The sequence below is a fragment of the Phragmites australis genome, chromosome 13 (genome assembly GCF_958298935.1).
Source record: "Phragmites australis chromosome 13, lpPhrAust1.1, whole genome shotgun sequence".
Classification (NCBI taxonomy): Eukaryota; Viridiplantae; Streptophyta; class Magnoliopsida; order Poales; family Poaceae; genus Phragmites; species Phragmites australis.
In genome coordinates, this window is record NC_084933.1 from 11,576,590 (window position 1) to 11,593,471 (window position 16,882).

The following is a 16,882-nucleotide window of genomic DNA, read 5'->3' on the forward strand; positions in this document are numbered from 1 at the left end:
TTACTGTGTCAAGTTTCACTACATTTCAGTAGTAATGCAAACAACTTATCCAGTTCGTTGAAGGATCTTTCACTTTCGGTTAAACAGGAGTTTTCTTATATGAACTGCCTTTTCAGAGTAGCTTAATTGATTTATGTGCTACCTTTTCACATTAGCCTACATTCTAAAATTGTTCAGAATTAGTTTTAAAACTGCATTTGGCCATCTCCCCAATGCACCATGTTATTTAAATCCTTGCTCTGATTATTTTTTATTTCATGCGTGACAGTTAAAAAATGGCTGGGTGAAGTAGCGAAGGAGGGTAATCAAGTCTGTAAGGCAATTGTTAATTGCTGGCGGTAATTGGATCGGACTGCATGTGTAAATTAGTAGTATCCGAATGCCGGACGTTCCGGATAAAACCTGTTTCTAATTTGTATTTAGAGTCTGCAAGTAGACGGAGTGCCAACAAATATTTTGGTCACGACCGCTGTAGGATGAAAAATTGATACAGCTTCGCATGGAGGAAAACAGCTGCTTGAGGATGAATTTAGAGAATCCAAAAGCTTGATCACTGGATACTCTGTACTGCCTTTTGTACTCCATATGTAGTAACCCTTTTTTTTACCTTGTCGCAGGTGCTGAATGCACTAATAATGTCCAGGCAAAAGATATTGGTCGTACTATATTCTATATGCTTTCTAACAGATGCTTATTTTGTACAGGTAACAGACGTATATGATCTGGATTATTATTTCGAAAGCGTGACCTTGAGTGATCCATATGCAGTCTTTGTAGACCGTGTACTCGTCTCTATGCCATATTAGGCACCATTAGTGTATAGCTAATGTTCTATAATTGGCCGCATAATTAATCACATAGCTTTACTTGTCTCTATGCCATATCGGGCACCATTCGTGTATAGCTAACGCAATGATAATGATCTGGATTAATAAATCACGCTTTCTAATGGCATGAATCATTCTATTCTCACACCATGTATATTCATAGGAAAGTGGAGAAGAAACGAGAAAAATAACCCGGCGATTGAATTTAAGGGGAAGGGGAAGAATGTAACACACGCCGACACCGAAATTACAACAAAAGATGAAATTAATGCACAACAGAGATGTACAGGGTTGCATGACAGTATGCACAGAGCCTCAGTGTTGCTTGTAAGAACGATATCATATGAACATTTTCCCTAGCTTGCTTCAACTCAAAGGATCTCAAGCTCTGCCCACCGAAGTGGAGATAACCTCGGCGTTGCCGCCTCCGGTGTAATCGCTATTATTTCTCTCAATCTAGTGGCGACTTCTCTCATGCTTGGACATGCAATCCTGGATCAACTCGCAAATGATTTCTAGCTCCTTTTCTTTGTGAGCATTCAAGGTAGGATCAAGTAAACAAGACATGATCCGGTCTTCCCTAATGCACTCCAAAGCCTGTGACAGAAAAAGTAACATTTGTTACTTTAAGACACATTTTTGTGTATTTTCCAATTTCAGTAACTAGTAACTATGCATAGTGTACTTGTCGTCAATCGTCATTACCAAGTTTGCAAGGGAGCCCTTGTGTTCGGAATATGGAGGCTTTCCTGGGATGATTTGCAGCATGAGCAGACCAAAACTGCATACATTCCCAGCTGGATCAGCAGCTACTGGCTCATGGTGATCAACAAAGTCATCATTCTGGGGCATATTTCCTCTGGAGTATACTTCTTACCAAACACTCATGTCTGCTATCTGTGTAAAGGACTCAGTTTTAGGAGCAAAGCATTATGTGATCTATCTCACTTTTTTTTTTGGTGCAAGTGAACTGGGAAATGATTAATACAATTTACACAAAATTAGGCAGATACTATCGCAAAATTGCACATATTGTAAAATACCATCAGCTGTGATGATGACATATGGGCTCATATGAGTCTATTTTTCAACTTTTGCGAGTTTTACGATAGTATTCAGTAAATTGCCCCTACTTTATGGAGTAGACAAGTAACATCCCATTCATATTTTAGCCAAATATCGATACTCTAAATCAAAGGTGTTGGGACTAAGTCCCTAGATAAGGAAGGCCTTTGATCAAGAGAGGAGGCCAAAGGAAAGTGTGATACGTGTCAAAGGATGAAATAATCTTAATTCCTCTGTCATCTTAGTTACAGTGCTAACCTATTTATAGCCCTTACTTAACCACTCCACGCTAGAATTTACAGTTTCACCCCCAACTGCTACATTCCCGGCATATTCGGGGGTATTATGGTACCATCAAGTACATCTGCACATTTACAACTATACCCTGACCGGCTACACGGGCTTCGACGCCCACCAGGCACCTTGGCCAGCCTCGGCGTTGCACCCCGAGTCGCCCTTCAGTCTCCATCCGAAGGTTCGCCAGAGTCTTCGCCTATTCTAATCCCCGGCGCCGTGGGTCGACCTTCGGGCTCCAACTGAAGGCCTGCTAGATCCTTCGCCTATGCTGACAGTTGGCGTCGCGGATCGACCTTCGGCGTCCGACCGAAGACCCGCCACAGCCTTCGCCTGCACTTCCTGAAATACAACTGCAATATTCATCAGTGCTCCACCATCGGTGAACTTCGACTCGCCATCCGAAGGGGTACGGGAGATCATCCCCCAACAGTAGCCCCTACAGGTAAGGTTCATCTTCGAAGGGCCGAGCCTGTAAATCGGATGATATAGCTCAACTCTTACCCTTTATACTTAATAGTTCAGACCCGGGAACGACAGTCGCTCGACGTGCCACCCCCTTCGGCCCGTCGAAGGCCCCCAGGGACTAGTTTAACTTTTTAGCAGATTGCCTCCTCATGTTGTTCAATTTGACTATTATTTTTTTTTTTATTTGTATTTTTGTGTTGGTAGGACTATTCTGCCCCTACACAACCATCGGATCGCAGACGTTAAATGTCTTCGCTTCATGCCAAAACGTCTTTTGCGGCTACAGTTCAACTTTCGATGCATTTCCTTTTAACCGCCGTTACCCCCTGTTTTTACCACTATAAATATGCTCCACGCAGTGGCTCAATTTTTATCGTTTGAACTCGTTGAAGCCGCAACTCTCGTACGAAGTCTCTCACAGTCACTTTTCTTTCCGAAGCTCAGCGTAAATGGCTCCGAAGGGCAAGGCAAACCGTCCGAGGACCTACTGGATTGGACAATCTAAGGTGGACGACGAGGTCCTGGTTGGGATGGTAAGGGAGGGTTTGATTAGTTATGTCTCGAAAGTTAGGCTCTCGGGGAGCCACGAGACTCCGGAGCCCGAAGATGACAAAGCCATCGTCTTCGTTGACTATTTCCGAGCGGGGCTCCACTTTCCTTGTGATGAGATGGTCTCGAAAGTTTTGAAATTGTTTGAAGTCTACCTGCATCAGCTAACGCCAAATGCCATTGTTCAACTTTGCCTTTTCGCCTGGGCGGCCCATTCCGAAGGAGCAAAGGCGTCAGCAAGGGCCTTCGCCATAGCCCACAGGCTTCACCATCAGCTGAAATCGGTCTTCGCTTGGAGCGTGCAAAGCGAAGCCCACTATGGATGCTTGAACTTTACTTACCGCGCTGGCCTGACCACGCCAATCATGGTGCACAAAAATAAATGGCCGAAGGATGGGATGCAGTGGTGGTTCTACCATAAGGTGGACCGAGAAGAGTTTCTTGTGTCCAAGTGCGAAGAAGTGAAGGGGAACCGCGCCCCCGATGTGCAGCTGAAGGCCTCTCAAAGGCCAACACATGAGGCCTTCACCAGGTGTGCGAAGTATCTATCAACATGCGATCTCGTAGAAGAGTTCGTGGCATTTGGAGTATGGCCCCTCAGCTAAGACTGGACCATCCCGAAATTTGGTGACAAAGGGCCAGAGGGGCTTTGCCACCCTCATCCTGTTCTCCGAGGTTTCATAGGTATTATCTTTTATCACATTCCTAAATGCACCTTGGCTATCATTTGCTTACTCTTCTTGCTTTGTGGCAAACCTAACTGTAGCCGAAATGGAGGCTAAGGCCATGATGCTGCTCGGGAAGTTCACCCAAGGCGAAGCCCAACTATGCGCTGACCAAGGTCTCGGTCGGCGGCTCAACTGAATTTTCGAGTTTTGAGGTCTTTCCTATAAGGACAGACTAAAAGTGACCGCGCCCTTATCGAGTCAGAGTGGAGCGGCTCCCCAACCGCTGATGTCGGTGGAGAACCTGCCGCTGGTAGCCAGAGGAAGCAGAGAAACACAAACCCTTCACCGTAAGGGGGCAAAAAGAAGAAAGCACTTGCCCTAAGGAATAGACCTCGCGAAGTGTCCTTCGACGACCTTCATGAGGAATTGACTCCCAAGGGCTCACTGGCCCTTCGAGCTGTACCCATTCGATAGGATCTCCCTAAGAGCACACAGGATCCTCGCTCCTCTTCACCAAAGTCGTCTTTTTGTGCATGCGTGGACCTTCCCACACTAATTCTTAGTGACGACGACGAGGAACCTTCGGATCCGCACGTGACCGCTAAGCCAGCAGTAGGGGAAACTGAGGCCGAAGGAGCCGAGAATGTTGAGGCGGTAGCTGACTCGTCATCTTCCTCTTCGTCTTTGAGTTCCTCCTCTGACGACAAGTCATCCGGTGGCCACAGAGCCACAGAGACCAAAGAGGAGACTTCGCCGCTCAACGTGGCGGAAAGGGGCTTATGAGTCACAGCGGCTTACTCAATGCGAAGGCTATTAACGCCGAAGCCTTCATGATTTCATCGTTTGAGCCAAGCTCGGGGGAGGTCAATGATGCGAAGAAGATTTTTAGCACCTTCGTTCTACCCAAGCTTGAGATTTCTCTCACGCGAAAGGCCACTGTGGAGCTCATCGACGCTTCCGATGTGGCCATTGCGAAGGTATTTGTACATATTTTATTATGTTTATTTATTTATTACTGTCCTGCATTGTTTTCTCGGTTATTCGTTCTCATACCAGTGCGCTATCGCAGGCTATGCTTATCTCGCGCGCTCAGCGCAAGCAGGCGGAGAATTTCGAGGCCCGCACAAGAAATGCAGAGACACAAAGGGACATATTTCGGGTCCAGGCGGAGAAGGCCGAAGAAGCCCAAAAATGGGAGTTCAGCGATGAGCGAGGGAGGCTGATCTACGCTTGCAGTAGCTTGAAAAAGAAGTGAGCTCCCTTCGCTCAGGCAAACAGAGCGCAGAGGAAGAGGTCACATGCCTTCGGCATAATCTAATGGCGTCTGAAGCTCAAGTTTCAGAGCTGCAAGCCCTTTGCACCACTGAAAAAGCTAAAACGCAGCGGCTACGCAAAGAGTTGGACAAGGCGAAGGCGCTATCCGAGGACTCCCTCACTGTGCTTGGAGAACTGGAGCTGAAGGCCATTGCAGCCTACGAAGCCATTAGCAATACCTTTGATGGAATTGGTGCTTCGGCCCTGCCTCTAACGCTTGACCTTGTTGGGCTGGGTGGACTTATTGGATGGATCAGTGAAACCAGCGGCAGCCTTTTTCCTACGGCCCAGTTGTACGGTGACTTTTGTGCCATGGTCTCAACTAGAAGTTTAGTCCAGTCAATTGAGATGACTCGCTATGACCATCACATTGCGCCTCAAAAACCCACCTTCTGCTACTCATCGGATATGTCAACTTCGGCCGTGTCGAGGGCATCGAAGGCCACTACGCGGTCATTCACTACCAATTATTGGTGTAAACACAGCCGCGAGCTCGCCCTCTGGGAGGCGGAAATCAATCACCAGTGAGTACGTGTTTTTGCTATTTTTTTTGAGGGTCGGGATTTCCACCGTTTGCGCATTCATTGAACCTTTTTGCTGCAGGCGAAAGCGAAGGAGAACCCTTTGACTAAGGCGATGACCGCGGCGGTCGAAGAACCCAAGAAGGTGTGAAGAAAAAGCGTGAATCGTCATGTTAGGTTTTGTACATTTTGTTATCGACTGAAGCATTCTGTAATATATATAATTTTATTTGTTATTAAATGTTTTGACTATCTTCGCTCCCTACGCAGGTCCTCCACTCAGACATTGCACAGGTAGCCGAAGATGCTGTTCCCATCACTATGATGCGAGACAATTTTTTCATGTCTTGGTCTTGCTGGGACTCCTTCCACCGCCTCCACCTAGCTATCGATTTCGAGAGGTACTGGAGGGCGAAGTGTAGGGCTTATGACATGATGAATGTGAAATCCAAAGCGTTTTGGAAGTCTTTTAGCCCTTCGGTTTTAGAGACTTGTAGGGCTGAGCGTGAGTCTTGTCGGATTGCGCGTGGAGACGTTGAGCCTCCGCATATTCTCATCGACCCGAAGTCCGAGCTGGAAGACAATAACCGTGGGTTCTCGCCCCGCCAGTTTCAATTTTGTTACCATTGAGGGCCTTCTACGCAAATAGTGCGACATATCGAAGGCGGGAGCACTTCGCCTGTATCTTCGTCTACCACTTCTTCATCTTCTTTATGCCTTTCAATTTGGCATTAGCCGATGGTATAAGGATTTTGTTGATCCTGATGTTGATGATTTTGCGGAATAAAGAATGTTGAGATGATTATTATGTTTTGTTATTATATATTGTGCTTATCGAGTCGATCCTTATCGATTTGGACCTTCGGCAGCACCGCGCGCGAAGTGTAATCTTGACAACGCCGTCCCCCCCCCCCCTCCGACTTTGAAGCCGGATGGACCTTGGGCAGCAACGTACGTGAAGCATCATTCGGAGAACGCCATCCCCCCCGACCTTGAAACCGTAGGGACCTTCGGCAGTAACGTAAGCGAAGCATCATTTAGAGAATGTTGTCCCCCCTCGACCTTGAAGCCATAGGGACCTTTGGCAGTAGCGCAAGCGAGGCATCAATTTTTGACTTTTCTCTTAATGGCTCGATAGTGCATATCTCGGTTTCGCGTTGTAATTGCTATTGATCATAAACGCTATCACAAATTACGTAGCGATGGTCATCCAGGCTTCGACTTTTATTTCATCAAATTTTCATTTTTTTCCTATAGACTTCCCATATTTTGGGATTAACGTCGTGCTTCTTCGTTCGATGTCCCTTTTTGTTGTTTTTCTTTTTCTTTTTTGTTTTCGAAGGTATCTTGTGCCTTCGGCATGGTGTAGGCGCTCACAGCCCCCTTTTTTTGGTGTGGGGGCAGGCACTCTTAGCCCCTGACTTTTAGCCGATAGGTGCGTCGCCTTTTGAGGTCGAGCAGCACTTCAGCTTTTTTTCTTCCGAAGGTATGTTTCTCTTTTGGTGCGGGGACATGCACTCTTAGCCCCCGACTTAGCCGAGAGGTACGCTACCTTCTTTGAGGCTAAGCAGCACTTCGGCTTTTTTCTTCCGAAGGTTTGTTTCTCCTTCAGTGCGGGGGCAGACACTCTTAGCCCCCGACTTAGCCGAGAGGTGCGCCGCCTTCTTTGAGGTCAAGCAGCACTTCGGCTTTTTTCTTCTGAAGGTTTGTTTCTCCTTCGGTGTGGGGGCAGGCACTCTTAGCCCCTGACTTAGCTGAGAAGTGCGTCGTCTTCTGAGGTCGAGCAGCACTTCGGCTTTTTTTCTTCCGAAGGTTTGTTTCTCCATCAGTGCGGGGGTAGGCACTCTTAGCCCCCAACTTACCCGAGAGGTGCGCCGTCTTCTGAGGTTGAGCAGCACTTCAGCTTTTTTCTTCTGAAGGTTTGTTTCTCCTTCGGTGCAGGGGCAGGCACTCTTAGCCCACGACATAGCCGAGAGGTGCGCCGCCTTCTGAGGTCGAGCAGCACTTCAGCTTTTTTCTTCTGAAGGTTTGTTTCTCCTTCGGTGTGAGGGCAGACACTCTTAGCCCCCTACTTAACTGAGAGGTGTGCCGCCTTCTTTGAGGTCGAGCAGCCCTTTGGCTTTTTTTAAGCATTACAGACATTCATGTGTAACTCGATCATAATTACTTTGCCATAGAGGCGAGGATGCTGCAGCAAGAAATTCTTTAAAATATGGACAACTTCGAAGCAACCCATGATCGAAGTTTCGCCGCGGGTTTGCGCTGGTCCAAAGTCGAAGGGTAAGATGTCTTTCTTTGATATTTCATACCTCGACTTTTATGGCGAGTTCTCAGCGCGCTTCTTGTTGATTGGTGTGCTTCCTTTCTGCGAAGGCTTGCAACACTTCGATGATGAATTATGCATACTCAACAAAAGTACACGCTTTCTTGGGGGTATTTTCATATATATTAGAGGGTTTACAAAGGTCGCTGCCTCATTAAAAACCTCACACCCTAACGAAGGGTTCCCCCTGTGAGGAAAAGAGTACAACGCCCATACACTGTTTTGATAAAATGAAAGGAAAACAAAATTACATAAATGTTGCATTGGTTCATGTGCTTCGCCCATTGATGCGAAGACTTCCTCGGTTACTACACATAGAACTTGCGAAGGTTGTCGGCATTCCAAGTGTGCAGGAGCTCATCACCTTCGATAGTAGCCAAGTGATAAGATCCGGGCCTTAATGACCTCTTCACCAAGAAAGGTCTGTCCCACTTGCTTTGCAATTTTCCCATGGCGGAAGCATTGTTGAGTCTTCACAGTACCAAATCCCCAGGGGAGAAGTCCTTTGGGGACACTTTCTTGTCTCTTCATCTTCTAGTCTCCTCCTGATATCTTTTGATGTCAATTCTTCGCTTTCTACTGATTCATTCGTGACTCGAAATGATCTATTTTTACATTCCTTCGGAGTCATTGCCTCTTCACCGAAGAGCAGACGAAATGGTGTGAACCAAGTCGGTCTTGTTACCATTGTTCTTACAGACCATAAGACCTTTGGCAACTCTTCCACCCACTTTCCTTTTGGCAGGCCTTGCAGACATCTTGTGACACCAGCAAAAACAATGATGTTTGCCCTTTCCACGGCTCCATTTGACTGTGGGTGATACACTGATGCGAAGTGGACTTTGATTCCCAGGTCTTCGCAGAATTGCCTGAACCCTTCGCTATCAAATTGCATGCTGTTATCAACGGTCACTTCACGTGGAACTCCGAAGCGGCCGACGATGTTCTGCCACAAGAATTTTTGGATATTTCTTGATGTTATATTCACTAGCGGCACTGCCTCCACCCACTTGGAAAAGTACTCTACTGCGACGACAGCGTAACGCAAGTTTCCCAGGGTAGCTGGTAACTGTCCGATAATGTCAATTCCCCACCGCGTTAACGGTCAGATCGGTGGTATGAGCTGTGTCTTTGTTGAAGACCTGTTTGAACCCTTTGCCAAGTACTGGCACTGCGTACAACTTCGGACTATATACTCCGCATCGTAGACCGCCTTTGGCCAAAAAATCCTTGCCTGAATGCTTTTCCGATGAGAGCTCGAGTGCCTACGTGCGAGCCACACAGTCCTCCATGTATTTCTCTCAGCAAGTTTTGCCCCTCTGCATGGGATATACATCGCACCATCGGTGCACAGACTCCCATCTTGTACAAGTCGTCCCCCACAATTTTGTAGTTTCTGGCTCTCTAGGCCATGCGCTTCGCCTCAACATTATCTTCGGGCTCATAGTAGCCACGGAGATAAGCCATTATGGGAGAGCACCAATCTTTGCTCTCAATTATAGCGACTCAGCGTGCCTTCTGTGAAGAGGCCTCTACAGCTGGCACCTTCAATTTCTGATAAAACACATCTGGCGGTATCGACAGATTTTGCACCGTGGCTTTTGCGAGGTCATCGGCCTCGAAGTTGTCATTTCTTGATATGCTCTTGACTGTGAATCCCAGAAAGTGTTTTTCAATGCTTCGAACTGCTGCCATGTATTTGACTAGTTCTGGCTTCTTCGTCTGAAATATCTTGTCAATTTGGCTTGCTATCACTTTAGAGTTCGTCTTTACCAATACCCTTCGGGCAAGGAGAACTACTTCATACTCCGCAACGTTGTTTGTTGATCGAAACTCGAGCTTGGGGGCGTATCTCAACTTCACTCCCAAAGGCGAAGACAGCACTGCCACCACACCAGCGCCTGAGGCCCCCAGGCTCCATCACAATATGCGATCCAAACCGGGTCTAATGGTACTTCTTCTGGAGCTTTGGCCTGCGGCGTCCAATCTGCCACAAACTCCGCTAATGCCTGAGACTTCAACGCTGTTCTTGCAACGAAAACTATCATGAATGGTGCGATCTCTACAGCCCATTTTGCAATCCTCCCTATAGCTTCACGATTTTCAAACATGTCACGAAGGGGTAGGGAGGTGGGTATTGTAATCTTGTGAGCCGTAAAGTAATGGCGAAGCTTCTGCGATGCCATTACTAGTGCATAGGACACCTTTTCCATTTCGGAGTAGAACCTCTTCAGGCCCGCCAAAGCCTCCGATACATAGTATACCGAAAATTGTTGCAACTTGTTATTTTCTTGCTTTCTTGCACGAGTACGACACTTACTGCCAAAGGGGATGCTGCTATGTATAGCAACAACTCAGCCTCGGGATCGGGGCTGGACAGGGCCATGAGCTTCGTTAGATATTTCTGCAACTCGTCGAAGGCTTCCTGCTGCTCCGCGCCCCATTTGAAGGGGTCAACGCCTCTTAGCGTTTTGAAGAAAGGTAGGCTTCGCTCGGGCTGATTTTGCGATGAACTGGTTTAGCGCTGCCAACATGCCTGCCAGGCGCTGTGCTTGTTTCCTGCTCTGCGGGGTCTCATGCCCCTTTTCAAGACCAAGAAGCCCAGCAACCTTTCAGACTGCACCCCAAATGCGCATTTTTCAGGGTTCAACTTTAGGCCTGCACTTCGCAGGTTTTCTAAAGTTTCCCGAAGGTCTTTTAGGTGGTGGTCCTTTCTGATGCTTTTGACCACTATGTCATCGACGTATGCCAAGACATTTCGCCCTAGCTGTGAATTCAGCATTGTCTGTACCAACCTGGCGAAGGTGACGCCAGCATTCCGAAGGCCAAAGGCCATCCTTACAAAGCAATATATACCGAAGGAGGTTCTGAAACTTGTTTTTTTCTCGTTCTCCTTCGCCATCCAAACCTGGTGGTACCCAGAGTATGCATCCAGAAAACTCAATATCTCACAGCCAGCAGCAGAGTCCACTAGCTGATCAATTCGTGGTACTGGAAAGTCGTCCTTCGGACAAGCTCTGTTTAGGTCTGTGAAATCTACACACATTCTCCACTTGCCATTACTTTTCTTGACTAGCACCGGGTTTGCCAGCCACCCCGAATACAATACTTCGCGCACCACGCCAGCATCAAGCAACACTTGCACTTCAGCTTTAGCTGCCTCTTCCCTCTCTTTTGAAGCCTTCCGAAGCTCTTGCTTCTTGGGATTCACATTTGGCTCTACATTTAAAGTGTGTTGAATGATTTCTCTGCTGACTCCTTGCAAATCCTTCGGAGACCAGGCAAAGATATCTTCGTTGTTGCGAAGGAACATTATCAACCTTCGCTGAGCTTCTTCTGTGATTTCTGCCCCGATGACGACTTTTTTGTTTGGCTTGTCTGGACACAACGGCACTTTCTTAGTCTGTCCTTATACTCCAGCCTTCACTATTTTGTGTACCTTCGGTTGCTCTTCGCGCTCTTCATGATCCATCAAAGGTCCAGCCATTACGTGGACATTTCGCCGGCCTGGAGTATTTCCCACCAATCCTACGGGCCACCTGTTGATCTCTGAGCACCGTTATAACACCTCCAGGACCATGCATCTTCATGCACAGATATGCATGGTGCGGTATTGCTCCGAATGTATTCAGGACTCCTCGTCCAAATATTGCATTATAGGGATAGTTGATATCAACCACATTGAAGGTGATATCCTTCGTTCAAAAGTTTGACCCTTTGCCAAATGACACCAGGGTTGCTATCTTCCCCAAAGCATTGATTGCTTTCCCCCTAAGCCTAGTAGCGGGGACCCAGCCTGGTGAAGGTCACTTCGCTGCAAACCCAACCTGTCGAAAGCATCGTTGAAGATGATATCTGCCGAGCTTCTGCCATCTATCAGAATTCTGTGCACTTCATTTCCTGAAATGTTTGCTGTAACCACGAAGGCGTCCGTATGTGGGTAATATAGAACCCTCATGTCCTCCTGTGAGAAGGTAATGGGCACATCGGACCACCTTGAATGGACATAAGTTGGCCATACACCAACGTGGTTAACCCTTCGCACATATTCTTTCCGCTGCCTCTTCGATTCTTTTTCCTGATTGGATCCTCCAGAGATTGCCAACACAATGTTGTATCCATGGTTTACAGTGCTCACCGATCTGCTGGTCTTCGGGGGGGCTTCGATCGTAGGTCTTGGTGGAGGCAGAGGTAGCTCTCCTTGGAAAGCCAATTGACCGGCTGTTTGGTCTGGCGGGGCCAAAGGTACATGAACATATTGGTGTGTCGGCACAACCATTGGTCGCCACTAGTTAGCGAACGTTGTGCTTGGGTTGCGGGTCTGATTGTTTTCCCATGCTTTGCCCTGTCTGAAATGTGTGGCATGATGCACGATTCTTGCATGATCGAAGGATTGTTTCGCTAAGCTTTCTTTCATGGCCATGACCTATGGGCACGTTTAGTCCTATGACCAGTACCTTTGCCATGTAACTCACAGTACAATGTGGCCGGGTCCTGCGGAGCCCGTCCACCTCGGCCTCCTCAACCTCGGCCTCTGACACTCTAGCCACCTCAAGTAGCCCCGCCTTGTGCTTCGCTTATCTCCTAGAGACTTCGACTGGTTCGAAGTCTATCTGGTTGACTTCTTTTTGCTTCGATGTGTACTCAAATGCTTCGGCTTTTTTGACATGCTTCGATCTGTCTCTGGAGTGTCCAGTGCTTGCCTCTCTGGCTGATACATTTGTCTTTAGCGTTTTTGAAGCTGCCATCTCACTCTTCCTCTGAAGATGATCCAACTTGGACCTTACGTACTTTTCCATCTTATTGAAGAGCTCATGTACACTCTCTAGCCTCTTTCGTGTAAGCTTTCCTGCCAAAAGCCCTCCTCTGATGCCTTGTATAGCGGCATCAATGATGGTGTCTTCGCTCAAGCCCTTCGCTTGGCAGCTAATGTGTACAAAGCGATGCATATAGCTCTACAGTGTCTTTGTGGGCTGTTGCTTCAGTGCGAAGAGGTCGTTGGCGGTAACCTTGTCCGCTCGATTACCTTGGAAATTACTATATAAGGCATTGCGCAATTGCTCCCATGAATAAATGGATACTGGAGGCAACGTAGAATACCATGACCTCACTATCCCTTTAACCGCCAATACAAAGGCCTTCGCCAGTGTCACATCGTCTCCTCCAGCGCATTAGACTACCGCCTCGAAACTCATTACAAACTCTCTCAGATTTGACTCTCCGTCAAACATTACCACTCTAGATATCTTGAAGCCCGAATGCTACAGCTGGTTCTGCAAGCCAACGGAGAGCGGTGACTCTGGATCACCCACGCATGACCGTCGTCGAAGGTCCTGCGCCGGTCGTGTTATGACTTCTGACGGAGTCATGTGGCGAGCCATTTCATCTGCGCGATGCAGCATGTCAATCTCTTCTTGCATTTTCGCCCGTACTCAACCACTCCACGCTAGGATTTACAGTTTCACCCCGCTCCCCCCAACTACCACATTCCCGGCATATTCGGGGGTATTATGGTACCATCAAGTACATCTGCACATTTACAGCTATACCCTAAGCGGCTACATGGGCTTCGACGCCCACCAAGCACCTTCGGTCAGCCTCGGTGCTGCACCCTGACTCACCCTTCGGTCTCCATCCGAAGGTTCGCCATAGTCTTCGCCTATTCTGATCCCCGGTGTCGCGGGTTGACCTTCGGGCTCTAACCGAAGGTCCGTTAGAGCCTTCGCCTATGCTGACAATTGGCGTCGCGGATCGACCTTCAGCCTCCGACCGAAGGCTCGCCAGAGCCTTCGCCTGCACTTCTTGAAACACAACTGTAATATTCATCAGTGCTCAACCACCGACAGACTTCGACTCGTCATCTGAAGGGGTATAGGAGATCATCCCCAAACAAAAAGGTATAATGTCCTGAAGTGATTTCACAATGATTTAAGTATAAAATCTCGGCAATATGGCACTTGACTTTAAGTTAGGGTGTGTTATAGGAGGGTTGAGCTCATGCATGTGCTGGATACAGTATGCTACTCCCATAATTATCCTCAGCCTACCATTCCAATCAATATGATCAAATTCCTCAACTGCAAAAAGCGAAGCAAAGCATTTCGATTTGACCACAAAGCTCAGAGAGTAAACAATCCAAAATTCGAATAGCACAAACAGCTCTTACCATGGAGATGTTCGTATAGTGTTCCATTGGGCGCATATTCCAACACCATCATCCTCATGAAAGGCTCTTCCTCCTCACAGTATGAAGTTCTTATGATTAATTCGTGAGAGCGAGTCTATGTGTTCAGAAAAAAAAAGAGAAGTTAGAGAAGCAGTTTGTTTCACACCAACCGCGTACATTACAATTTGATTTAACTGTGCAGAGTTACCCCACGATAAAATAAAATTGAATTACCTTTTTCCTGAATCGCCCTTCTGAATGCTTTGACCAATCTTTGCTAGACGTAATCATAGTTGATACATATCTCGACACCACTCGATAAGGTTCCCTTATATGTACAGTGTAGTGCGGATAGCTTGCAACAATATTACTGAAGTCCTCACAAGCACCTTCCAGCTCGGAGCGCTGCAGCTTGGGTACTCCTAAAATACATTAGGGGAAAAATTATTGCTATTTCTAGGAGACAATTCAACTAGATATTTTTTACACTCCTTAAACAGGATGAGTTCAATTAGAAGCGAATTTGTGTCCTGTGATCATCGTAAACAAAATTTTAATGCAAGACACTAGTTCACTTTATGCTAACCGCTGACATGTAGAGGTGGAACAATTGCACATACTTCCACTGAACATGACCTCTAAAGATGGAAAGAAGATGAAACTATGCTATGTTTTTTGTTGCAACAGATACATTCACTTCGCGGGCGTTGGCAAATGCGACAGACTCGCCTAGGCCCTCCACCGCAACGGCCCCTGCGTCGAGCCCTACGGCACTATTGACCTCCCGTGCGCCGATGTCGCCGCCCGCCCAATGCACTACCACCACCATCAGAAGGGTGGCTGCCGTCGCAGGGGCCCCGACTCGGGAGGAGGCCGGCCGCTCGTACGATCCAGATCGAGCGGGGAGAGCAGGCTAGTGGCACACACCACCCAGATCGATGGGGAGAAGAGGTCGGCTGCGCGCACGACCAGGATCGGGCGAGGAGAGGTGATCGGCGGCGCACGTCTTGGAGAGGAGGCTGCCGACGCGCACCACCCGGATCGGGCGGTGAGAGGAGGCCGGCGGCGCGCATCGGGTCAAAAGGCCGGCGGCGTGCGTAAATGTGACGAGAGCAAACGAAGGGAGAAGAAAACGAACCCCAGCGGAATGGATAAAAAAATAAGAAAAAAAGTTAAAGTGTATAACTTAGGTATAAGAGATACAAGTAATTATTAATATGTCTTTTTTATTTTCTAAGTATACCCATATGATACTAATGATGCTCTCAAATGATACTAATAATGTTGGTGGAAAAAACAATACCATGTTGTGAGTTTGAACCATTAGATGAAGGAAATAGACAATGTGCATTTATTCTAGGGAACCCTAAAAGTCCTCTTTTTTAAAACATGTTGGGCACACATTTCATTAAGCAGAAAGGAGATTTTTGTTACAGACTCGAAAACAAGATCATATTCACAATTATGACATGTCAAAAATCTGTCTGTGCTCCAACTAGGGACTATTCTCATGCCAAACTTCGACTAGTTCCCAAGGGCAATGAGCTTCTGCATCTAATGCCACCATAGTTAAGCTTCCGCAACGATGAGCTAGGCTAGAGTCATGGACATCAAAGCTGCTTCTTTTTAGCGACCAACCCACAATGATGATAGTGGAGTCAACACTTTCTCACTATCTTTTCGAACCTGCTTGTTGCGACATGAAATCCACCAAGCTAGGAGGCAATAATAGGTCATAGTGTGGTAGCATGGACATGAGAGTGTAGAGGCGATGGATGTAAAGACGAACGGTGGCTATTGACAAGTGATGTCGGTGGTGACCATATAAATATGGATGTCGCTATAGTGGACAGGCTGGTAGTGATACGAGATATGTGAGAATTGAGGAAGAAACAAACTTGGTGGAAGGAGAAAATGTGAGGAATAATAATAACAATGCCAAGGGAAGGAAATAAAGTTTTTTGGTCTATGAAGGGTCAGAAATCCTAATTTGTGAGTTGTAGTTAGCATCCTAAAGGTTACACTTAAGCGAGGGAGAAGTGCGGAAGTAAAAATGTTTCTTAATTTATCTAAGTACTTAGCATCTTTGAGGATACAACAAAATGATGCTACATTATGAGTGGGTGCCATATTCTACATTTTCCCTTCTTATTTCTAAAATCCACTACACCATCTTCTCACCAATCCTCTCTGCGGAACTGGATTGTCTTTGGTGCAAGTATGCCATAGCACACCTTTGAGCAGCCACCATCACCGTGAGAAGAGAGCTATGAAGCTATCACCCATTCCATGAGCCTCCTATATTGTCGGTGCTCAAATTATCCATAACACCCAAATCGGCAATTGGAGTGTCGACTGACATCTATTTTTTAACTTTTCTATATTGCACAATATTTTTATATTTTTCTAATAAAATAATATTATTCTAAAAAAATCTACGGTAGGGCTGCCACCATCACCTCGAGAAGAGAGCTATGAAGCTATATATCACCCCTTCCCATTAGCCTCTGGAGAGACATTTGGTGATCACCACCGTTGCACCATCTGACTTTGCAGCGCTATCAGCTGTTATTTTGAATTGAGTGAAAACACCATAATATCCCTAAGTGAAAAGTGATTTTTATAGGATGAAGTTTGAAAATTCAAGAGTTAGATGCATTTTGTTTTGTCTGAGTTGAAATATAGAA

The 16,882-nt window shown here is 46.8% G+C and overlaps 1 protein-coding gene across 1 annotated transcript; it reads right to left on the reverse strand.

The window, feature by feature from the left end:
* Positions 1-987: 987 nt before the first annotated feature.
* On the reverse strand, positions 988-16,446 carry LOC133889411 (uncharacterized). Its single transcript, XM_062329942.1, has 6 exons — positions 16,377-16,446; positions 15,123-15,380; positions 14,430-14,617; positions 14,196-14,310; positions 1,533-1,724; positions 988-1,424 (listed from the first exon to the last, which is right to left on the reverse strand). Exons 1-5 carry the CDS (start codon positions 16,444-16,446, stop codon positions 1,666-1,668), a joined length of 690 nt encoding a protein of 229 aa, XP_062185926.1. The 3' UTR covers positions 988-1,424; positions 1,533-1,665.
* Between the last annotated feature and the right edge of the window lie 436 nt (positions 16,447-16,882).